General features: G+C 41.8%; 1 protein-coding gene across 1 annotated transcript in view; it reads right to left on the reverse strand.

Annotated features, from left to right (window-relative positions):
* Positions 1–25,060, reverse strand: part of Npepps (aminopeptidase puromycin sensitive) — a 78,187-nt gene extending 53,127 nt beyond the window's left edge. Inside the window, exons 1-2 of the mRNA XM_033763117.1 lie at positions 24,995–25,060; positions 14,978–15,062 (exon numbers count right to left, since the gene is read on the reverse strand). Of these exons, the coding sequence (XP_033619008.1) occupies positions 14,978–15,062; positions 24,995–25,045 (136 nt within the window). The 5' untranslated portion in view covers positions 25,046–25,060. The remainder of the gene's footprint in view (positions 1–14,977; positions 15,063–24,994) is intronic.
* Between the last annotated feature and the right edge of the window lie 884 nt (positions 25,061–25,944).

A 25,944-nucleotide genomic window follows, 5' to 3' on the forward strand; every position in this document is an offset into this window, starting at 1 on the left:
AAGACCTTGTCTCAGAACGCAAAATGAAAAGGGCCAGGATGTAGCTGTTTCCTAAGTACAATCCCCAATACTGGGGGAGGGGGAATCAGTGCTCACAGATACTTCTTACTTCATAAGGCTCCAACAGGGCCTCCTCACTCTAAGGCAGAAGAGCCCCAGACATATGCATCATTAAACTGCAAGCAGCACAGAACCTATCTGGCCGTTCTGCATTTCTAAGTGGGCTCTATCTATATAACACAGTGAGGGTACTATTCTAATAGGCTATCTGAAAAGGCTAAGGCAAATTAGAATATGCCAAATATAAAACGATCAGACATAACAAAAAAATCCTTCTAAGATCTTATGCCTATTGTTTCCCCCACTTTGGTGGGGAGTAACTGGGGATTTGAACCCAAGGCCTTGCACATGCTAGGCAAGTACTCTACCACTAAGCTACATCCCTAGCCTTTTTACTTTGAGACAGGGTCTCATTCAGTTGCACAGGCTGGCCCTGCCCTTGTGATCCTCCTGCATCAGCCTCCTGAGCAGCTGCTTAGGGAACACCTACTGTTCCTAGTAACTGACCGCTGAAAGCCAGACGTGGCACTGCACACGCACAACTCCAGCAGACAGCGGGGAAGAGGGGGTTGTTAGACAGGACAACTCAAAGCTCAAGTCACTCCTGGGAACATGGCAAGACCCTGTCTCAAGTTAAATAGAAAGGGCTGGGGCTGCAGCTTGGTGTGAAGGCCCTGTGTTCAAGCCTGGAAACAAAAAAGAAAAAACCCAGAAAATCCGGGGAGTATTTAGCTAAAATCACTCATCAGCAGTACAAAAATTAAAGTCAGACAAATACGTGGAGTGTAGGCCTGGCTTTGCTATGATCATGTGGAGTCACACTCTCAATTAAGACAGCTCTTCATGTGTAGAACACTTATGGACATCATCAGGTGGTGGAGGGCTCTGCCCCGCCCCTCCCCTGACCCCAAAATAAAAACCAGCCAGGGGTGAGGGTCTCTGCACAGCACTGAAGGAAGAAGGCTGAGGGGTCGCCATGAGGAAGAGGCCCCAGACAGGAAGCTCTGCACTCTCTGCCACTTTTGCTCTGGGGTCATGTGCTGAGCTGGCAGAGATGCTTCAGAGGCTGAGAGGCAAAAGCTGGAACTTGCAGGCTTAGTGATACAAGTTCATAATCCCAGCACTCAGGAGGCTGAGGCAGGAGGATCACTGTGAGTTCAATGCCAGCCTGGGCTACGCAGTGAAACTATCTTAAAAAAAAAAAAAAAAAAAAAGGTGGACTCCAGGGTCCCCCAGGACTAAGAACTTTAAGACGGCTTGAGACCTGGAAAATGACATCCTCATAATAAAGATGAACTAAATTTCAGAAAACCTAAAGCTGTGGTATTAGAAAAAAACTTCCCCAAGTAGTAGAAGTAGTAGTGACCCTAAGAAGAGACAAAAAAAATCTTGTCTAGATGAAGATAACACGATCTGATGTTGTCCACATAACTTTCCTAACTCAACATCTAGTATTCAACCAAATAAACCCCAGCACATGGAAAGAACAAGACAAACAGTAAAAACAGTGAAACCCGTGGCCAACAAAATAAAACAGGACCCTCTGAATAGTAGCTAGAAGACTACTCCTGACTATATTCGAGGGGATAAAATTCTGTATTAGTGAGCTCTTTGCTACTGGGACCAAACAGCCGACGTCCACAACCTAGAGGAAAGGTTTATTTTTGGTCACAGCGATGTCAGTCTCTGATCGTCTGGCTCAGGGGACAGCTCTTCACTTCAAGGTGGCCCAGCAGCAGAGCAGGGGACAGTCCCAGCAAGGATGAGTGCAGAGACCAGACGCGGGACCAGACACAGACCCACAGCCATGGCTGCAGGACGTCCAGACACATCTACAGGTGTGGGAGCTCTCCAGACAACCAAGCTGGGAGGACCAAGGAAAATGTGGTGGGGAATGGCGCTGGGAAAACTAGATTTCCGCACACAAAATAATTAAGTTGGGATATTTACTTTTTCCACCCATATATAAAAATTGACTCAAAATGGATCACAGGTGGTGACTGGGGCACATGCCTGTGATTCCAGCTACTTGGAAGGCTAAGTCAGGAGGATCACAAGTTCATGCCATGCCAGCCTGGGCAACGCAGTGAGACCCTGGCTCCAAACAAAAATGGTCAGGGTTGTAGCTCAGCATCAGAGAACTTGTCTAGCATGCTTGAGACCCTGGGCTCGAGCCCTAGCACCTGAAAATAATAAAAATAACAACAAAAAAGAATCAAAAACCTAAATGAGAGAGCTAAAATAATAAAGAGTTTCAGAAGGAAAAAGATTCAGGACACTGAATCAGGACCACTGAAAGTGGTATGTTTTCTTTTTTCTTTCTTTTTTATTTTGGGTTTTTTGTTTTGTTTTGTTTTGTTTTGAGACAGGGTCTCACTATGTAGCCCAGGCTGGCCTCCAACTAGCAGCAATCCTCCTGCCTCAGCCTCCCCAGTGCTGGGATTACAGGCGTGCACCACCACACCCAGCCTCAACTATCTTTTCAATGGCACTTGTTTCTTGATCTGTTGGGGCCTCACCATATTTGAATAAAAGCTATATCTTATTTTTGGTACTGGGGCTCAAACTCACGACCTTGCCCTTGCAAGACAGGTGCGATGCCACTGAGCCACATCCCCAGGCCATAAACAAACATTTTAAATAGTTGACATACACATAGCCATGTGGAATATTATCCTGAGTTTATGAAACCAAGGAATACACATAATTACATTTACATTATTTATAATGACAGAGAGCAGATCACTAGTTGCCTGGGAATGGGAGAACAGAAGGAAGATTATAAAAGACTCTGAGGAAACTTTTGGGAGGTAACTGATTCTGTTCACCCTTTCTTCTTTTAATGGAATCTCACTGTATTGCTCAGGCTAATCTCAAACTCCCTGTCTGAAGCGCTTCTCAAGTCTCAGCCTTCCAAGTGTGGAGACTAACGGCACACCGTGACACAGGCATGCTCATTGGTTCAACTGTGATGAGTTTCACAGTGTGTGCATTTATGTCAAAGTTTAGCAAACCTCACAATTCAAGCATCTTCGGTGCACGGCAGGTTATGTGTACCCCACAGCGGGTGAAGGGAAGAAGCCAGAGAAAAAGACCTCCTATCAGAAGCAGTAAGAATAAACGGCCACCAACTTACAATGATTTAACTTATGGTTTCTGAACTTTACAACAGTGTGAAAGCAATGTGCATTCAACAGAAACCACACCCAGAATTTTAAATTCTTCTACACAGTGAGACCGGCTTAAAAAAAGTTCTCAAATTCTGACCTCGTCCCAGTCCAGCAACAGACAGTTCTTTCTTGAGACATCGGCAGCCACAGTGAGCGGCGCCTCCGAGTCAGCCTTTGCTCGCAAGGACAAACAACCTGTACTGTACAGGCTGCGCTGTTCAGTAGCTCGCGTGTATCAAAGGCTTTCCCACATACTGTCGGCTGTGGGTTTCCTGGGACAGGAGGCCATCACAAGCTAAGTTCCCAACAGAGATGACAGAAGGCAGGAGGCAATGGGGCAGCTTCAGGGAATGAAAGAAAATAACTGCAAACAAAAAACTCGAGGCCAGCAAAAATAAAAACCGAGGACAGAAGAAGCACATTTCAGAACAAAAACACAGAGAAAGGGGGAAGGGATGTAGGTTAGCAGCAGAGTGCTTGCCTCGTAGGTACATGGCCCTAGGTTCAATTCCAACACTGCAAAAAATAAAATGAAATGAAATATATTATCTAACAGAGCTCTAGCTAACAAAGTTTTTAGCTAAGTTTTAAGGAATAAATGAAAATAAGTTGTTTTAAACACAATCTGAAGGAAATGGTATTTACTGAATACTTTAAACATTTGGTTTTTAGATGAAATAAACATTTTCCCAGACTCTACTGATTTTCTTTAAAAGCTAAAGAAAGAGGGCCGGAGATTTAGCTCAGTGGTTGCACCACCTGCCTTGCAAGCCCAAGGTCCTGAGTTTGAGTCCCCAGTACAAAAAAACGAAACAAGAAAAACAAATAGCTAAAGAAAGGGCTGGGCATGACGGCCCATGCCTGAAATCCCAGCACTTGTGAGGCAGAGGCAGGAATGCCACAAGTTCATGGCCAGCTTGGGCTACAGGTGAGTTCAAGGTCAGCCTAAAATACATGGCAAGACCCTGTACCCCACAAAAAAAAAGTGTGTCCATGCTTACTATATTTAATCTAAATTATCAACAGCTGCAATATACACCATTATTTTATGTATCTCTAAGAAGGAAAAACAATGCAGCAAATTTAACATCATCAACTGTACAACACAGCAACAAAATAGCGGCATTTAGGAGGCTGAGCCAGGAGAACCATCATGAGTTCCAGGCCAGGCTAGGCTACAGTGAGTTCAAGGGAGGCCTCAACTACAAAGGGAGACCGACTCAAAAAACCAAACCGAAACAAACAAAACTGCCTTACAACACGTATCTCAGAACATATATTCTGTCACTAAGCAATGTGCAACTCTACAGTGGCACATTCTGTTCTTTTTTTTCTTTCGGAGACAGAGTTCCACTTTGTAGTGCAGGCTGGCCTTGAATTCACTATGTAGCCCAGGCTGGCCTGAACACACAGTGACTCTCTTGCCTCAGCCTCCAGAGTGCTAGAATGACAGGCATGCACCACCATGCCTGGCTGAGCATTCTGTTACTATTATTTTTTGTTTGCTTGCTTTGGTAGTGGGGATTGAACTCAACCTTGTGCTTGTGAGGCAGGCTCAGTGCCACTAAGCTAAATACTCGGCCATGAGCAGTCATTCTGTTATTTACAAGGCTTGTCTTCTAGAGAAGATTTTTCCCAAAGTTTAAATTGGTGGGACTTCAGCAGAGTTTAACCTACGTGGCGAAAGAAAAATAACCAACTCTACCCCTTCCATGAGTAAGAAAGCAAATAAGCTACCCTGTCCCATCGAAGAGGTGATAAATTTGAGGAGCCTTGGTGAATTTCCTAGCTCAGGCTCACAAAAACGGAGTCCTAAACCCAGAACTATAGAACGGCTTGGTTAATTTCCTTTTAGCAAGTATACCATACCATCTTTCAACAGAAAACTTATAAGGGGCCGAGGGAAGTAGCTCAGTCATATAGCATGCCCTGGGTTCAATCTCCAGTGAGACACATACACCCTTACAAAATGTACTGTAATCAAAAGATACAATTTGGCTGGGCGTGGTGGCACACACCTATAATTCCAGCACTCGGGAGGCTGAGGCAGGAGGATCGCTGTGAGTTCTAGGTCAGTCTCACTACATAGTGAGTAAAAAAAAAAAAAAAAAAAAAAAAAAACAAAAAAAAAGGATACAATTTGATTCAGCAAACATGAGAACAAGTCAGATATGGCAGGAACAGTGGGATTATCAGAAAGGCAACTTTTCAAACCATTATTAATATACTAAAAGAGTTAACAGAAAAAGTAAACAACATGTGAAATGGATAATGTAAATAAAGAGATGAAAATTCTAAGACACAATCAAGAAAAGAGTATCAGAAATAAAAACACTGTAAAAGAAATAAAGAATGCCTTTAACGAGATGAATTACCAGACTTTTTGAACTTGAGGCTATGACAATAGAAAATTTCCAAACTAAAAAGCAAAAAGACACACACACACACACACACACACACACACACACACACACGCCCCACCTGGAATGTCCAAGAATTTTGAGACAAAGGAAAAGGAAGAAAAAAATGGAACAGAAGCAATATTTGAAGCAATAATGACTGAGAATTTCTCCAAATCAGTGTCAGACGCCACATAAAAAACCAAGGAAATCCAAAACCAAACAGGATAAGTGCCAAAAATAAAACAAAAGCTACAGCCAGGCCTGGTGGTGCATGCCTGTAATCCCAGCACTTGGGAGGCTGAGACAGGAGGATCACTGTGAGTTCGAGACCAGCCTGGGCTACACAGTGAGGTCGGGGTCAGCCTCACTACATAGTGAGACCTGGTCTCAAAAAAAACCAAAACAAAACAAAACAAAAAGTTACATTTAGTCATATCAGAGTCAAACTTCAGAAAAAATTCAAAGCTAAAAAAAAAAAAACTTTCTAAAAGAAATTAGAGGTAAAAGAGGTAGCAAATTACAGGTAAAAAGGAGCAAAATAAAAACTATACCGAATTTATCCTCAAAAATGATCAAACAGTGGTTCTGCTGCCTTCCTTGCAAGCACAAGGTTCCAAGTTCGATCTCTGGTACAAAAAAGAAAAAAAAATGGAACAGAGCTGGGGAATTAGCTCAGTGGCACCACATCTGCCAGGCAAGCACAAGGTCCTGAGTTCCACCCCCAGAAGGTGGAGGGATGATCAAGCAATCTAGAATGGTGTACACATAGCCTTAAAAGTGAAGAAAAGAAATGCATTCTCAGATAAAAACTTGGTAATGTGTTGCCAACAGACGTGTCTTGCAGGAAGTGTTAGAATAAGTTCTTCAGTGACAAGGAAAATTATGTAATTCATATTCAGATCTACATAAAGGGGCCAGAACTTAGCTCAGTGGTGCCACCGCCTGCCTCACAAGCACAAGAGCCTGAATTCAATCCCTGGTATCAAAAAAAGAATTCTCTACATCAGAGAATAAATGAAAATAAAATAAAAACATTTATATTTTTCTTAACTGTGCTAATAATAACATTTCATTCAAAATAACAGCAACAGTGTATTTGATAATATATGTGCTAGTTGGTCCAAGGTTGTGGGTTATTGTTAAACTGATTATATACCTGTTTATATGCTTGCATAATACACAGTTATATTAGCACCTTCAAAATGAAATACTTAGGTATATCTAATGAAATATGAACATTACCCATATGAAGAAAACTACAAATCTTGCAAGGTCCTCAGTTTGATTCCAAGTACCAGGAAAAAAAAAAGAACAACTAAAATGGTGGCACACACCTGTAATCCCAGCACTGGGAGGTTGAGGCAAGAGGATCACTGCAAGTTCAAGGACAGTCTGGGCTATATAATAAGTTCAAGGCCATCCTGAACTACATAGCAAGACCTTGCCTCAAAAAGTCAAAAAGAGGGCCGGGGATTTAGCTCAGTGGTTCTGCCGCCTGCCTTGTAAGTGCAAGGTCCTGAATTCAATCCCTAATACAAAAAACAAAAGTCAAAATAACAATAATAAAACAACAACTAGAGCCAGGGATTTAGCTCAGTGGTTCTGCTGCCTGCTTCACAAGCACAAGGTCCTGAGTTCAATCCCTGGTACCAATAAATGAATGAATGAACGAACAACTAAAGAGATGCAGAAGTATTCATGTTTATGGGCAGACTAACAATGGTTAACCTGTCAGTTCTGCCAAACTTGATCTACAAATTGAACACAATTTCAATTAAAAATCCCAGCAGGTTTTGTAGATATTGACAAATTGGCCAGGCACGGTGGTGCACACCTGCAGTCGGTCCCAGCACTCAGGAGACTGAGGCAGGACAATCATCATGAATTTGGGACCAGCTTGGGCTACACAGCGAGTTCAAGGCCAGCCAGGACAACATAGTGAGACCCTGTCTCAAAAACCAAAAGTTAATTAATGTTTATATGGAGAGGCAAAAGACCCAGAAGAGTCACCATAGTACTAAAGAATAAAAAGGACTGACACTACCCAACTTTAATACTTCCTATTAAAGTACAGAAGGTGTATTAGTGAAGGGAGAGACAAAACAGAACAGAGAACCCAGAAATGACCCACACAAATGGAGTCAATTGATCTTTGACAAAGGACCAAAGGCAAAACAACGGAAAAAGTCTCCTCAAAGAATCATGCTAGCTGGGTATGCCGGTGCACACCTATGACCTCCGCACTCGGGAGGATGAGGTAGGATTGCTGTGAGTTCAAGGCCAGTGGGGCTACAGAGTAAGTCAAAGCAAGCCTAAACTACATAGAGAGACCCTATTTCAATAAACCAAAACCAGGGCCAGGGACTTAGCTCAGTGGAGTCGCCGCCTGCCTCACAAGCGCAAGGACCAGAGTTCCATCCCTGGTAACAAAAACAAAACAAAAAAACCCAAAAGGAACAACAAAAGATCATGCTAGAACAACTGGACATGTATATGTTTGTTTTTTGTTGTTGCTGTTGCTGTTTTTGGTACCAGGAATGGAACTTAGGTCCTTGCACTAGCGAGGCAGGCAACAGAACCACTGAGCTACATCCCCAGCCCTGGACATGTATGTGTTAGAAAAAAAAGAAAAAGAAAAAAAAAAAATCTAGACACAGTTTACATCCTTTACAAAAACTACCTCAAAATGGATCAGAGACCTAAATGTAAAAACATAGATGTATATAAAACTCCCAAAACGAAATACAAGAGAAAATCTAGGTAACTCAGAGTATGGTGATGGCTTCCCCCCGCCCAATACTGGGAAGCAAACTCAAGACTTTGTTCTTGCCAAGCAGATGCAGTGCCACTGAGCTACATCCTCAGCCCCAGCTTTTCAGATACAATAGCAAAGGCATAATCCAGGAAAGAATCATAACTCAAACTTCAAATTCTGCTCTGGAAAAGAATTCTGCCTTATAATACCACCCAAAGGATAATAAAACAAGCCACAGGATAATAGAAACTATTAGCAAAAGACATAACTTAAGTACAGTTACTTAAGGTACACAAAATTTCTTAAACCTGATCCAGGCATGGTAGCATATGCCTGTAAGCCCAGCTCTTGGGAGGCTGAGGCAAGAAGAATGCCACAGATGTGAGGCCAGGCTGGGCTACACAGTGAATTCAAGGCCAGCCTGAACTATAAAGGGAGACCCTGCCTCAAAAAACAGAAACAAAAACTTCTTACACCTTGACATTAAGAAAACAAACTATCCCATTTTCTTATATTTTTGGTCCTATATATTGGGGATCAAACTTGGGACCTTGTGCTTTCAAGGCAGGCAACAGAACTACTGAGCTAAATCCCCAGCCTCAAACTATCCCGTTTTAAAATGGGCAAACACAGGCACAGGGGTGCATGTGTATAATCCCTTCCAGTCAGAAGGCTGAGGCAGGAGGATCACCTGAGCCCAGGAGTTCAAGGCCAGGCCAGGGAAAGACTGGGTACAGTGGTGCACGTCCATAATCCTAGCCCTTGGGAGACTGAAATGGAAGGATCGCCGCCAGTTTGAGGCCAGCCTGGGCTACACGATGAGACTCTGTCTGAAAACAAACAGGTTGGTGGTGGGGGGACAAGGAAAAAAAAAGATCTAAACAGATACTTCACCAAAGACACAGATAGGGCAAATGTGCATGGGAAAGACGCTTCAGATCCTACATCATCAGGGAAATGCACATTAAAACGATAATCACACACCAATGCAAAACCACCAGAACGGCCAAAATCCCAAACACCACTAACATCCAATGCTGCCAAGAATGCAGACGACAGGAACACTGCAATTCACTGTCAGTGGGCACGCAACTGGGTGCAGCCGCTTTGGAAGACAGAGTGGCAGATTCTTACAAAACTAAATGTACTCCAACCATATGATCCAGCAGTCACACTCGTTGCTACTTATGCGAGTGGGCTGGAAACTTAAGTCCAACAAAAACCTGCACATGGATGTTTCTAGCAGCTTTGTTCATAATTGCCAAAACTTGGAAGCAACCGAGACGCCCTTGGAGGTGAATGGATACACCGCGGCACATCCAGAAAATGGAACACTTCTCAACACGAAAAAGAAATGAGCTATTAAGCTGTGAACAGACATAGATAAAACCTCAGTGCCTGCTACTAAAGTGAGAGCAGCTAACCTGAAAAGGTTAGGTACTGTATCATTCCAACAATGTACACTTTGGAAAGGCAAATTATAGCCACAGTAATAAGATCAGTATCTCTCAGAAGGCAGGGATGCAGAGTCAGAGTGGAGGGTTTTAGGGCAGGGAAGACAGGAAGTCTTGCTGGGAGTGCGTCGTTATGCGTCTGCAAAACCCACAGGCGGGAAAAGAGCAAGAATGAGCAGTCAGCCTCTCTCACAAAACCAAAAAAAAGAATTTGGATATATATTTTGTTTTAGTTTTTGGTTTGTTTTTTTTTTTTTGAGACAGGGTCTCACTACATAGTTGAGCCTGCCCTGGAACTCACTATGTAGCCCAGACTGTCTCAAACTCACAGCGATCCTCCTGCCTCAGCCTCCCAAGTGCTGGGATTACAGGCATGCGCCACCACGCCCTGCTAGAATTTGAATATATTGATGTAAGACGTGTATGCTTTGGTTCAGCCTCTGTTCTGTCGCTCATTTTCCTAAACCAGACTGAATCACTCATTTTTGTTATCTGTTTAACCCCAAAGGAAATCTGATTTGAGGCCTTTTACCTAAGCTACCATTTTTAGAACTAAAGTTCTACTCAAGTTCGTTTCATTTAAAAATGTTTAATAAAATTTTACATATTAATACTTTTTTATTAGAAATTGATAATTTGCCAGGCATTTAACTCAGAGGTTCTGCCGCCTGCCTCGCAAGCACAAGGACCCGAGTTCGATCCCCAGTATCAAAAAAGAGAAAGAAATTGATAATTTTCCTTCTTGAAAGAATCCTATTTTGAAGTGTGCATGTATTTTCAGAATGATAACATAAAACAAATCGATTGTAAAGAGACAGTGGCCGATTAATGTTATTCATTATCTACAGTAAGTGTATGACAGGATAAGTACTGGGAGAGTTCAAAAGTGCTACAATCACGTGTGAAGAACCACTCCTTTTTGTCCAGTTAATAGCTGTGCTCTGATATTAATACTTGGCTATATTCCTAAGGTATTTTATTCCGTATACTCACACTTATGGCCACATGCACACATCCACGGATAAACTGTACTCCACGAATGAACACCACACGGTTATGATGAACTAAAGTGGCGCTGGCCGATCTGAAACTATGTGTCAGAACTCTGAATGAACTGGTATGTCACTGCGGCAACATTTTTCTTCTTACACCACTAATACTACAAACACATACCTGACAGAGTATACTATGGAAAAACTTGGTTCAAAGTTTAAATGCCCATTTTCTGTGTGGTCACACCCACGCCGTCTATGAGTAGTAAATGGAATGAAGACTATGTGTCAGGACCCGCGTGCTGGCATTCAGGACTTTCATGTTCTCCCGCAGTACTGATGGTAATGCTGCTCCCTGCACTGCGTGGGATGGGGCTTTCTTTGACTGGCTTAAGTGCAGTGATCTCACCAATGCTTGAAGTGAAGAACAGCGAAGCAACAGTTTTCAGCCATTTTCCGTACTGGCTTTACTCTTTCTTTCTTTTTAATATTACAAAATAAGTTCTCAATCAGATCTTTTTTGTTTTTTAGATAAAGTCTTGCTATGCAGTTGAGGCTGGCCTCAAACTGTGTAGTCCAGGCTGGCCTCAAACTGGTGGCGATCCTCCTGACTCAGCCTCCTGAGTGCTAGGATTACAGGTGTGTATCACCACAGCCAGCAAAGTTTTTAAATTATGTTTACAAGATAGTGCCTTAGTTTATAGAGATGCACACTCATGTTCTTTCAGGTTACTGCACATTTCATGAGGTGGCCTGTTCTCATCTATCAAAAACTTAATATTAGGACTGAGGATTTAGTTCACTGGTGCTGCCGCCTGCCTTGCAAGCCCAAGGTCCTGAGTTCAATCACTGGTACAAAAAAAAAAAATTTAGATCAAGAAGCAACAATTTAGAGCCGGGGGTGGTGGCACAAGCCCAGCACTCAGGAGGCTGAGGCAGGAGGATTGCTGTGAGTTCAAGACCAGCCCGGGCTACATAGTGAGTTCCAGGTCAGTCTCAACTACATAGTGAGACCCTGTCTCAAAAACCCCCCCCCAAAAAAAGGAATAATTTTACATCATTAAATTAATTTCCTAACTATACCTTAAAGCACCAAGATTTAGTGGCCACAGATATCTAAATTAAATTAGTCTTACAGAAAGCAGTTGTAAGTATTACTAAGCACCAGATGTGACTAGCTAGGTTAAAAATGGTAGTAGAGCTGGGTGCACACCTGTAATCCCAGAACTTGGGAGGCTGAGGCAGGAGGATTGCCCTAGTTTCAAGGCCAGGCTGAACTAATAGTGAGATCTCAAAAAAAAAAAGGTGGTGGTGGGCAAGAATTTAGGTCAGTGGTTTCACTGCCTGCCTGGCAAGTACAAGATCCCAAGTTCAAATCAAAGTAAAAAAAAAAGAAAAAGGAATAAAAAGGGGAAACAACAGTGTCAGCCTTATTGTTTCATTTATTCCCTATTGTCAAAGTTCTACTCTGGAAATATGTGGAAGTCAAATATACAACTACTGGTTTCTCTTTTTAATGGTACCAGGGCTTTCTAGGCAGGTGGCAGCACCACTGAGCTACATCCCTGGCCCCTACAACTACTGGTTTCTAAAGAAAAAAATATGTCACATCCTGTAAGGAAGACATCTTTGCCTGCCGTGGTGGAAGTGGTGGCAGCGTGTACCTGTAGTCCCAGCACTCAGGAGGCTGAGGCAGAAGGATCACCACTAGTTTGAGGCCAGCCTGGGCTACACAGTGAGTTCAAGGCCAGCCTAAGCTACATAGCCAGACCCTGACTCAAAAGACAAAAAACAAAACAAAAAACACCAAAAGGGAAAAATCTTCAAATGCTACTCTGTCCAAGGATAAAATTAAATAATTTCTCACTCTTTTACATTCTAAAATTACATGGGCTTTCACATGACTCCAGGTTTTTCCTGTTGTAGGAGCAAAGGGCTGAGAAATGCATCTTACCTAGTTTTAAAGAAAAATACTGTATGAACCTAAAGAAAGTAACATTTCCTCTGAATCTCTGCAAATTTTTCTTCATTCCTATCAGTAGGCCTCCCTCCTGCCTGCCTTAGCGACACACCAACAGGCTTCCCTGAGACAGAGACCATTATGTAAGCTTAGCTTCATTCAGTCAAGGCAGTCAAGACGTTTTAAGCCCTATGAATTATTTCCTGGCAGTTAAATAGATTTAAAAATTTAAAATTAAACCAGTTATGAAAAAATCAGCCAATAACAAGTGTTGGCGGGGCTGTGGGGAAAAAGGAGCCCTTCTCCACTGCTGGTGGGGTGCAGACTGGGGCAGCCACTGTGGAAATCAGTGTGGAGATTCCTCAAACAACTAAAAGTAGAGGTTCCACCTGACCCAGCTATTCCCCTTCTTGGTCTCTTCCCAGAAGAATTAAAAGCATCAGACCACAGCGATATATGCACGCCCATGTTTACAGCGGCACAGTTTGGAATAGCTACATCTTGGAAATACATATCAAGCAAAAACTGGAAAAAAATGTGTTTCTTTTCTACAATGGAGTACTACTCTGCCAAAAAGAAGGTGACTTGAGACATTTACAGCTGAATGGATACAACTTGAGACCATACTCTTAAGTGAAATAAATTGGGTACACATGTTTAAAAACCACATTGTTTCGCTGATGTGAGAAACCGAAAGTGGAAATAAGGACTAAAATATGTGATAGATATGTAATAGGAAGTCAGAAGAAAATGTTCAAATGAGAAGAGGAACAAGGGAGGGGGAAGGGCGAAAAGAAGAAAGAATAGAAGAAAAAACTGGAAATAAAGTTTTTGTAAATAAGAAGAGGAAGGGGCCGGGGATTTAGCTCAGTGGTTCTGCCGCCTGCCTCACAAGCACACGGTTCCAAGTCCGATCCCCGGTAACAAAAAAAAAAAAAGTAGAAGAGGGGTTGAAAGAAAGAGGAATGGGACAAAAAGAAGCAAGATATATCATGTACAGGTAAAAATTCTCTGTAATGAATGTTATCATTATGTATATCTAAAATGTACTAATAAAAATTTTAAAAATAAAAAAAAATTAAGCCAAGCATAGTGGCAAACACCTGTCATCCCAGTACTCAGGAGACTGAGGCAGGAGAATCCCCATGAGTTAAGGCCCACCTGGGCTACACAGTGAGTTCAAGGTCAGCGTAAACTACATGATGAGACCCTAGGTCAAAAAAAAAAAGTGTCAGGCATGGTGATGCACGCTTATAATCTCAGCACTCAGGAGGCTGAGGCAAGAGGATTGCTAGAGTTCAAGGCCAGGCTGGGCTACATAGTGAGTTCAGGTCCAGCATGAACTACAAAGTGAGACCTTGTCTCAAAAAACAAACAAAAACATGTTTCAAGGAAATCTTAAATTGTGACTTTTTTTATTTCATAATACAGTAACACGCTAGTCAAATATTTCCTATAAACACATAAAGAATCTTTATTTTTTGGTGTTTTTGAGGTAGAATCTCACTACGTATTTCAGGATGGCCTTGAACTCACTATGGAGCTTAGGCCACCTTCTACTTTATGGCACTCTTCCAACTTTGGCCTCTTAAATGCTGGGATTACAGACATGCACCACTGCACCCAGCCTAAAATTTGTTTTTAAATTAATAAACATGCCTGTAATCTCAGCACTTGGGAGGCTGAGGCAGGAGGATTGGTGTGTGTTCCAGGCCATTCTGGGCTTCACTGTGCGTACAAGGACAGCCTGAACTGCATAGCAAGACTCTGCCTCAAAAAAGTTTTGTTTTTGGTACCAGGTATTGAACTCAGGACCTCACACTTGTAAGGCAGGCAGCAGCACCAATGAGCTACATCACTGGCCATAAAAAAACACTTTTTGTTTAATTAATTAATTAATAAAGATTATGGGCTGAGGATTTAGCTCAGTGGTTACGGTGCCTGCCTTGCAAGCACAAGGGCCTGAGTTCAGTCCCCAGTACCAAAACATAAATAAATAAATAAAGATTAATGTCTTCAGGCCGGGGATTTAGCTCTGTGGTTCTGCCGCCTGCCTCACAAACACAAGGTCCCTAGTTCGATCCCCAGTAACCCCCACCAAAAAAGATTAATGTCTTCACCTAAAAGTACATATATTACACAAACACACACACAGAACAAATTAAAATAGAAAACAGCCCTTACCTTCATCTCCTTCTGGTGCGTATGAAGCTGTAATAATGTCAATATCAGCACAATTCATCACAATTTGATTGGTCGCCTGCCTCACCTAAAGGGAAAAGAAAAACCAGTAGTCAGAAATAGCCCAGGATAATTCTATGTACACCATCTTGGATGGATGCACAGGGAAACATTTTTTTTTTTTTTTTGGTACCAGGAATCAAACTCAGGACCTTGCACTTGCAAGCACAGGCAGTTTTTTAAAACCCAAACTTCATTAAAACCTAGATGGGGGGGGAGCTCAGTGGTTCCGCCACCTTCCTCATAGGTGCAAGGGTCTGAGTTCAAGCCCCGGTACCAAAAAATAAATAAATAAATAAATAAAACCTAGACTGGGGGATCAGGGATTTAGCTCAGTGGTTCTGCCACCTGCCTCGCAAGCACAAGGTCCCAAGTTCAATCCCCAGTACCAAAAAGCAAAACCCTAGACTAGGGCCAGCGATGTAGCTTAATGGTGCCTCACCTGTCTGGCAAGCACAGAGTCCTGAGTTTGAGCCCCAATCTGGGGGGCTGTTCATGCATAAATGATAAAACTAAATGAGAACTTTTAATACTTCAAAAAATTCACTTTCCAAATTATAACAATTAAGAATTTCACATCATTTAAATATCTGAACCAATGAGGCAAAGAAAAAGCACCTTTCCTCCCAAACCTTGTTTTACAATTTACAATTTTAATTTCAAAAATTGTGCCAGGCATGATGGTACACACCTGTAATCCCCAGCACTCAGAAGAAGAACTGTCAAGAAAGAGTTCAAGAGCAGCCTGGGTTTGGAATCAGAAGAAGCCTAGACTAGCAAAGGCAATTCTGGGCAACAAAGGTAAGGCAGGGAGCATCATAATCCCTCACCTGAAACTATACTTCAAAGCTACTGTGATAAAAACAGCATGATATTGGCCAAAAAAAGAGACCTGAGGATCAATGGAACAGATTAGAAGATTCAGAAACAACTCCAGACACACTCAGCCACCTCATACTTGACAAAGGAGCCAAACACCTTCACTGAAAGAAAGATAGACTCTTTAATAAATGGTGCTGGAAAAACTGGCTTTCTGCATGCCGAAAATTGAAACTAAACCCATGTCTTTCACCATGCACTAAACTAAAATTGAAATGGACCAAGGATCTAAATATATAAAAAAGAAACACTAAATCTGCTGGAAGGGAGAATAGGTAGAGCACTTGAGGGCACAGGGAGTAGGCAAAGAATTCATGAACAACCCAGACCACATAGGAACTAGGACTCATCTTCTTAAATTGACTAGGACCTCATCTTATTAAAAAGCTTTTGCACAGCAAGAGAAACCACCAAAAGAATGAAGAGACCAAAAAAAAAAAAAGAATGAAAAAATGTTCAACATAACTGGTCATTTGAGAGATGACCAGTTTAAAACAAAGCTGATGAGTTCGATCCCTGGTACCTCACCCAAAATAAACAAACAAACAAACAAACAAACAAAACCAAACAAAGCTGATATTCCATCTGACTCCTGCAAGAATACCTGTTATCAAGAAACCAACTGATGATAAACGCTGGCGGGGATGTGGGGAAAAAGGAGCCCCTCTCCACTGTTGGTAGGAGTGTAGACTGGTACAACCACCATAGAAATCAGTATGGAGAGTCTGCAAAAAAACAAAGTAGGGCCAGGGACTTAGCTCAGTGGCACTGTGCCTGCCTTGCAAGCCCAAGGTTCTGAGTTCGATTCCGGGTACAGGGGGAAAAAAATCAACTAAAACTAGAGGTTCCATTTGACTCAGCTATTCCCCTTCTTAGTCTCTAACCCCAAAAATCAAAAGCATCAGACCACAGCAATATATGCACACCCATGTTTATAGCAGCACAGTTTGGAATAGTGAATTCTTGGAACAGCCCAAATGCCCAACAAACAATGAATGGATGAAGAAGATGTGAGGGGTTTGGTTGTTGTTGTTGTTTGGTACCAGGAATGGAACTCAGGACCCTGCACTTACCAGGCAGACACTGTGCCACTGAGCTACAACCCCAGCCCAGATGTCTTTTTTTTAATACAGTGGAGTACTACTCTGCCATAAAGAAGGATGCATTTCAGACATTTTTAGCTAACTGGATGGACCCTGAGACCACACTCTCAAGTGAAATAAATTGGACACATACATTTAAATACAGAATTGTTTCTCTAGCATGAGGAACCAAAAGTGGAAATAAGGACTAAAATGTGTAACAGACAGGCTGGGAATGTAACTCAGGGGCACAGTGCCTGCCTGGAAAGCATGAGGTCCTGAGTTCAATCCCCAGTACCAAAAAATATAAAAAATAAAATAAAATGTATAATAGACATTGGGAAATGGGAAGAAAATGTTCCAATAGGAAGGAGAACAAGGGAAGAGGGAGGAAGAAAGGAAGGAGGAGACAAGAAAAAAAAGAAAATACAAGGAAAAAACGGAAACAAAGCTTTTGTACACAGGGAGGGGAGTGGCCTTTAGAGAAGAGGGGATGGGGAAAAAAGAGACTGGAGGTATTCTGTACATACGCAAATTCATCAAGCCTAAAACGTACCAATAAATACTTTGCTGTAAAAATAAATAATTAATATGTAAGGACACAAAGAAAAACAAAACAAAAGACCAGCCTGAGCTCAGAGTGAGTTCAAGGCTAGCATGAACTATGTAACAAGACCTTGTCTTAAAAAACAAAAATAAAAAAACTAAAATATTTACTTTAAAAAGCTATACATAAAGGGCTGGGGGTTTAGCTCAGTGGTGCCAGACCCAAGTTCGATCCCAGGTACCAAAAATAAAATTTAAAAAGGCTATACATAGCGGGGCGTGGTGGCACACGCCTGTAATCCCAGCACTCAGGAGGATCGCTGTGAGTTCGAGACCAGCTTGGGCCACATAGTGAGTTCTAGGTCAGTCTCAACTACAGAGTGAGGCCATATCTCAAAAAACAAAAGACAAAAAAACAAAAAAAAAGGCTATACATAAGAGTAATCATTTAATAACACATACAGAGCTAAATCAAAATCACTTCATCTAGGGCAGGGGATTTAGCTCAGTGGTTCTGCTGCCTGCCTCACAAGCGCAAGGACCCAAGTTCAGTCCCTGGCACCAAAAAAAAAAAAAAAAAAAAAATTACTTCATCTAGCTAGGCATGGAATTGCATGCTTGTAAGCACTCAGGAGGCTGAGGCAGGAGGATCACTTCACATTCCAGGCCAGCTTGGATTACATAGCAAGACCCTGTCTTCAAAAAAAAAAGGAGGGGGGCTGGGGATTTAGCTCAGTGGTACTTAGCACACTACTACTATACTATAACCATTTTTGAAAGACTGTTTAAAATGTTTTTGTACTTTGAAAAGGTACAGTATGCAATATCCAAGTACAAGTATATTTCAATTCCTTCTACATTTAGGGAAAACCCACCTGTTTATACTAACAAATTAAGCTGCTTGTTAACTTTTTTCTGCCAGAATACTGCCAGTATTGGAAGAGTGCAAGGGAAGAGTCAAAAGAATAAAAATACTTATCTTAAAAGTGGAACTGCGCTTGAACATCTCTAATCAGTTAGTATTTTGTTCCCCATAGTGGGGATGCACTGATTTAAAAAGCTAACCAGGCTGGGGATTTAGCTCAGTGGTTCTGGCACCTGCACAAGGACCTGAGTTCGATCCCCGGTACCTAAATTAATTAATTGATTAATTAAAATAAAATAAAAAGCTAACCAAACAATGGGATAATCTACGGAAAGTGCTTATGCTACCACTTACTGCCTGACACGTAGTAATTACTTAACAGACATTCCTAAGACACATACACCAAGACTGTGTCCTCGTATCACACAATAGCATTCACCTAACAGTTTATAAAGTTATCAGAAGAGGAAATTTCAGACCTATGTGAACGATTATACAACAGTTTGGGTATCAGCACATACATACTACCAAGAAGGTAATCTAAAATATCCACGTGGACATCAGTTATGTGCTAACTACAACACAGCATTAACACTGGTCTCGCTGATACTCTCCCAACACCACCACTGACCTGATGATGCAGCAATGGGATCTCACACACTGACACTACCATTAATAAATATCAAGCCAAGTGTGGTGACGCACACCTGTAATCCCAGCACTCGGGAGGCTGAGGCAGGAGGATTGCTGTGAGTTCGAGACAAGCCTGGGCTACACAGTGAGTTCCAGGTCAGTCTCAACTACATAATGAGACCCTGTCTCAAAAAAACAAACAAAAAAAATATATAAATATCATATGTTCGCTCCACTGTCCAAAAAAAGGGTGATAATTCCAGTGGATTCTAGCATCAAAATCTTGTTTCCAAGCTTAAAATAACAGTGAAGTGTTAAAGCTGACATATACATTATGTTTCTAATGAGCCATCTCCTTGTTCCCTTTGAGCTACTAAGTGTCCTTTATCTCAACGGCAGGGTTTTGTCTCTTTGACTCCTACACAGATGTACTCCAACTAAACCACACACTTCAGTAACAGCCATACTGCAGAGCTGGCTGACCCTGGGCAGTACAGTTTCACAATGGAAGCTTCCTATGAGCACCTAGGCAATAATCTGAGACAATTTTTTCCTGAATGAGTCTTTACTATAATCACTCAAGAACACATTTTACATTACTTACTGTAAGACTCAAGAGGTTTTTTTTTTGGGGGGGTGTCAATCAAAGCATGAGAAAATACCCAGTATGACAAGTCCAATACCAATCAGTCTAAAGCCAGAGTCGCTTTGCCTAGTAAGTGACTTCACTGCTACAATTTTATAATTGTTAGGCTGGAGATTTAGCTCAGTGGTGCCACCACCTGCCTCACAAGCTCAAGGTGCGAGTTCAATCCGGGGTACCAAAAAAAAAAAAGTACAATTGTTATCTTGATGGAATGGTACTATAATTTCTAAAGTCAATATGATGTAAATAATTAGTAAATTCAAATTAAGCCAAGTGGTTTTAGGGGGAAGTGCTTTTCTTATTGTTTTTGGCAGCACTGGGGACTGAACCCAGGGCCCTGCACATCCTAGACAAGCGCTGAACTATATCCCTGACACTTTTCATTTACCCTTGAGACACAGTCTCACTAACTCACCCAAACTGGCCTCCAAAGGGGCGTCCTCCTGCCCAGCCTCCCAAGTACTGGGATTACAGTACTAACTAGAGGTGAGATTAATACGCACCTGCCTGAAGACAGAGGGTATCTGTAGAGATGGGGAGCACATGGAATCGGTGGTACCTGTGACATTTTATTTTCCCCAAAACAATATGCATAGCAAATGAGGCAAAACATTCGATCTGAGTGGTGAGTTACTTTTCTGTTTCTGAAAAAAAAATTTTCTCTTTTTTGGTACAGGGATCAAACTCAGGTGCAAGGCAGGCGGTAGCACCACTGAGCTAAATCCCAGCCCCAAAATATTCCTTCATTTAAAACACAATTTGTAGCACGCAGGTGTGGTGGTGCACACCTGTAATCCCAGCACTGGGAGGCTGAGGCAAGAGGATTAATGTCAGTTTGAGGACAGCCTAGGATATAGAGAGTTCAAGGCCAGCCTAAGCTATATAGCAAGACTATGTCTCAAAAAGACTAAATAAATAAATTATAAAATCTGGAAAGGCCGGGGATTTAGCTCAGTGGTTCCAGTGCCTGCTTTGCAAGCCCAAGGACCCGAGTTCAATCCCCGGTACCCCCAAAAAGAAAAAATCCAGAAAAGGTTATAAAATGACAAAATAAACCAAGAACCAAACATCTGTATGGCATGTGAAATAAAATCTGGAAAAATATGGAAAGCTAATCTCAGTTAACAAAACAGTTATTGAAAGTCTCAGTCCTTTGCTACTGACTCATGTGCAGATTAGAGCAAGATTTACCTTACAGTAAGAATAAGCTCATTTATGTAGCAAAGTACAGAGAGGTTTCATAGATAATTTATTACTCAAGACCACATTTATGCAAGCTGTACTGAACAACAGCAATTTCCAGAACCCGGAAGTTGGGGGGGGGCTGGATACAAAGCCAGAATAGAAGGTACAAAGTCCCTATAATAAAGCTCACATGCTTTACTCAAAAGAATCCCTCCAACTTTCTCTCAGAAATTTATTTTTCAGCTCAAAGAAGCTTTTTTATCTAGTTACACAAACCTCTTAGCATCAAGTCCGATAAGACAGAAGAGGGAAGCAACTGCACAATCGGCACCAACAGAGGCACAATACACAGAAGAAGAAATAACCTGAGCCCAAAGAAAACAAAACAATGTTAAAGAACAGTCACTAAATTAACGAGTGGTAAGTGCATAGATGGAGGTGACTTCTATAGCTCTAAATATTCTGGCAACATTTGTAAACTACAAATGCTGTGAATGACATCAAGTACTAAAAAAGAAAAAACTCAAATTATAAAAAGTTAAAAAGCCTAAAAAAGATAATATATTTAGAAATACTTCTATCTGAAGGAGTAAATATTTTAAGTCTAAATGTATCCAAAGAGTAAGCTTCAGTATTGTTTTTTTGATTCTTCTTTATTTTTTTTTGGTACTGGGGATTTAACTCGGGTCCTTGCGCTTGTGAGTCAGGCTCTGGAACCACTGAGCTAAATCCTCTGCCCTGTTTTTTTGTTTTTTTGAGACAGGGTCTCACTATGTAGTTGAGACTGAACTGGAACTCACTATGTAGGCTGTAGAACCACTGAGCTAAATCCTCTGCCCTGTTTTTTTGTTTTTTTGAGACAGGGTCTCACTATGTAGTTGAGACTGAACTGGAACTCACTATGTAGCCCAGGCTGGTCTCAAAGTCACAGAGATCCTCCTGCCTCAGCCTCCCAAGTGTTAGGATTACAGGCATGCACCACCACGCCCGGCCCGATCTTCAGTATTCTGGAAAATTCCTTGCCAGATGGTATTAGACAAAGTTTAACATACCAAATACTCTCATATTTTTTTCATAGATATTTCAAAAACTGAACTGAAAATTTAAAGAAATTCAAGTTATCACCAATCTTCCTTCTTTTTGCTTCTTTTTAATTTTTTCCCCATGTGTGCACACATACTTGGGATTGAACCCAGGGCTTTTCTACCTTCTAAGCACCCCTCAACAGCTAAGCCACACTTTCAGCCCCTCAAATTTAAGACCATTTGGTGATCTAGCACAATGCTAACACACTACTAATTTTATCATTTTTTAAAGAAATAAAAACTTGGGGGCCAGGGATTTAGCTCAGTGGTTCCGCCACCTGCCTTGCATGTACAAGAGCCTGAGTTCAATTCCCTGGTACCAAAAATTAAAATAAAATAAAAACTTGCCACAACAATTGCATAGAAGATATGTGAAATTTGGACAGAAAATTTCACAACACAGGGTTGACAACAACATCTATTTAGATGCCAAGTTTTCAGCCCATCAAACAAAGCTACTGTATCTGTAACTCTCCTATTAGCACCAATTTAGTCATCTCCAACATGAGTTTTGTCAGTGGAGGCCAGAGACTGGCTAGTATATCCTGATTTCTGGCCTTGATGAAGCTAATTTCTCTGGCACAAATGAAATGTTTCTATAAGACAAAGTCCGATTATAGCATGAACCATACTCTCATAACCAGAAATCATAGCCACATCCTTATAAAACTATAATCCATTTTAATTAATTAGCTACAAAGGAAGAGGATCCGAATTCAAAATATCTACACTGCTGCCTCGCACACCTATAACCCCAGTCGAGGCTGAGGCTGAGGCATGCTCAAGTCCAGCCTAGACAACTCAGGGCCTTAGTGAAACCCCGTCTCAAAATTAAAACATTAAAAAAAAAAGAGCTGGGCCAGGGATGTAGCTCAGTGGCACTGGGCCTGCCTCACAAGCGCAAAGTCCAAAATTGATCCCCAGTGGGGAGGCGGAGCTGGGGATATGACTCATTTTGAAGACCTGGGTTTAATCCCTAAAAGCACAGAAAACAAAAAAAAAGTCCGCTGCTTTCCAATTTACAATGTAAAGGAAAAGGAGTAAGCATAAAATAAAAGGAACTCTGATTCTTAAACTGGAAATTTCTCTAGGCCTATAATAATACATCTTCAAAATATGCTGAATTAGGGCCAGGGATTTAGCTCAGTGGTTCTACAGCCTACCTCGCAAGCACAAGGACCCAAGTTCCATCCCTAGTACCAAAAAAAAAAATGCTGAGTTACAAACTAAGTGTGGCACTCTATGCCTGTAATTCCAGCACTCAGAGGCTGAGGCAGAAGAATTACTTCAAGTTTCAGGCCAGCCTGGGCTACATAATGAGTTCAAGGCCAGCTAGATATACAGTGAGACCTTGTCTCAAAACAAAACAAAACAAAAAAAAAGCTACATTAAACCAAAACTACATGTGTAATGTAACTTTAAAATCTCTGCATATTAAGTAATCTTTTCAGCTTCCCAAAGCATTTGTATCTTCATAGGATTAAAAATCCACCAAGTTAGAGCCAAGGATTTGGCTCAGTGGTTCTGCTGCCTGCCTCGCAAGTGCAAGGTCCTGAGTTCAATCCCTGATACAAAAATTTTTAAAAATCCATCAAGTTGGTTAGGCATGGTAGCATATACCTCAAATCCAAGTACTAGAGAGTCTGAGGCAGAAACACCACTAGTTCAAGGCCAGCTTGGGCTACATAGTGAGACCCTGCCTCAAAATCCCAAGAAAAAAAGTTACCAAGTTTCTAATATTTAACCTGTACAAACATTCTAGTCTTATCATAAAATTTTGCAACTAAAGCAATCAAACAACTTGCATACTTGTGTAATGTGATTCCGTCAGGAAACTGACCTATCATTTATAAATCTAGTAGCTTTCCAGAAATAGGAATTTTGCCAATATTTAAAAATTTCCACAAGAAGATGCCACTTACTGCCACAATTTAAACTTACTGCTCCAATTCATACATTTCAAAACACTACAATACGCTTTTAGTTATTTCTTACCAATATTAACTCCTTTTTCACACTTCCAAAAATGTCAGTAGGTGCAATCAAAAAGTCCAAGAGCCCTTTATAAGAACCTGTTAGAACTCACTACCATGTAACCAGCTGGGCAAGGCGGCACACACCTGTAATCCCAGCACTCAGGAGGCTGAGGCAGGAGGATTACCTCTGAGTTTGAGACCAGCTTGAGCTACATAGTGAGATCCTGTTTAAAAAACCAAAAAAAAAGGAAGGGTGGTTTCACAAAAATGTCACCTAGTCTGAAAAGAATTTCTGGAAATTTTTCTTTGACAATTCATGTTCCTAAAATGATCCATTTATTTCCTTTTATCAAATTTTAAAACCTGCCAGGCATGTTGGTGGGAACCTATAATCTCAGCTACCTGAAGCAAAACTGCCTATCTGAGGCAGCCTGGGCAACACAGTGAGACCCCAGCTCAAAAAAAATCAAACAGCAGGGCAGGGTGGTGCATGCCTGAGCGCGTGGCCAGCTGAGGCAGGAGAATCACTAGGAATTCAAGGCCAGCATGGGCTACATAGTGAGCTCAACACCACCATGAACTACACAGTGAGACCCTGTTTCAAACAAAACAAAGAGGAAAAAAAAAAAACAATTTAACAAGTCCCTGCTGTGGTGTCCAACACAAGGAATCTCAACACTGTGAGAGGCTGGGGCAGAAAGATGGCCAGTTCAAGCCCAGCCTGGACAAGTTAGCAACTTAGCGAGACCCTGCCTGAGAATGAAAAAAATAAATTGAACAAGGGCTGGAGATGTAGCTCATTGTGAAATCCCTGGGTCCAACCCCTAGCACCACAGTAAGCAAGTCCCTGCTAGAATCCCTCAAAATATTATCTGTGTTTCCTCAATGGCACAAATCAAGTCTTTCACGCAGTTTTAATTTTTCTGGAAAAGTAGAAAGGGGTAAGAAGCAGGTCATTGCTTGTTCTATCCAACACTTAAAAAAAAAAAAATCGTTTCTTAAATTGTAATTACTAAAAAATGCTGTACTATTTGCCCCCAGAATTTCCTTTCTAAATACGTACGCTCCCTGAAACGATGAACCCATCATGCCAACAAATGGAGTAAGGAGCCATTAACTTTTTAAGGTTCGTCTTTCCACGTAATGCGAACTCATGCGCGGCCAGGTCCTTCTTTGGGAGGTTTTGCCAAGTCACAAGACACTGTTTACAGAGCCTCCCATCTGCCCCGCCAACCTATATCAAACACCCGCTCACTTGGCTTCGGCCCCTGTCGCCCAAATAACTCTGTCAAATCCTAATTTAGGGCCCCAATGCACTCCTTCTGATTCACATTCCTAATGGGAACATTTTAAATCACCCGATTTTCACACTGATGAATTCTGCCTTTTGATGCGACTGGATCCTGGAGGCCTCACGGTTTCGACCCAGTGCCCCCACCTGACTGATGAATTCTGCCCTTGCAGACACCTTCGCAATCTGAGCCTCCTGCCCCCTTGGTTCCTAAAGCCGACTGCCAACTCTGAATGAATCCACTGGAATACAGTCCACACTTCTTCGTTTCGTTGCTACACTCCCTGTTCTTTCAGGATGAGGCCTACTGATTTTCCCCTCTGGTAAAAAAAAAAAAAAAAAAAGAAAAAAGAAAGAAAGAAACAAACTGTTATCTGCCGACGGACAGCTATCCCACAGTCCATCTTTCATCGCAGACTCTACAGCACCCGTCACGTACCGCGGCGTGTCTCAAACACGTCTATTGTTCCGAACTTCTCCAGGCATCTCTACTAAGACTAGTCTCCAAAATCAAACAATACTCCGGATAATGCGGGGGGCGGGGAAGGTGGCGAGTATGATTCACCAAAAACTGCAAGAGGAGTAATGGAATATTTTCACCAATGGCATGCAAAAGCCGAGAGCTGCTTTCCGAAGCCCCCGTAGCGAGAAATCCCCCGGCCCCGAAGGGTGCAGAGAGCGGGGTCGCCGCCGCGCTGGCACCGGGAGGGCGAAGGGGGACC

The sequence above is a fragment of the Fukomys damarensis genome, unplaced genomic scaffold (assembly GCF_012274545.1).
Source record: "Fukomys damarensis isolate Sample0158 unplaced genomic scaffold, DMR_v1.0_HiC HiC_scaffold_13, whole genome shotgun sequence".
In the NCBI taxonomy this organism is placed as follows: Eukaryota; Metazoa; Chordata; class Mammalia; order Rodentia; family Bathyergidae; genus Fukomys; species Fukomys damarensis.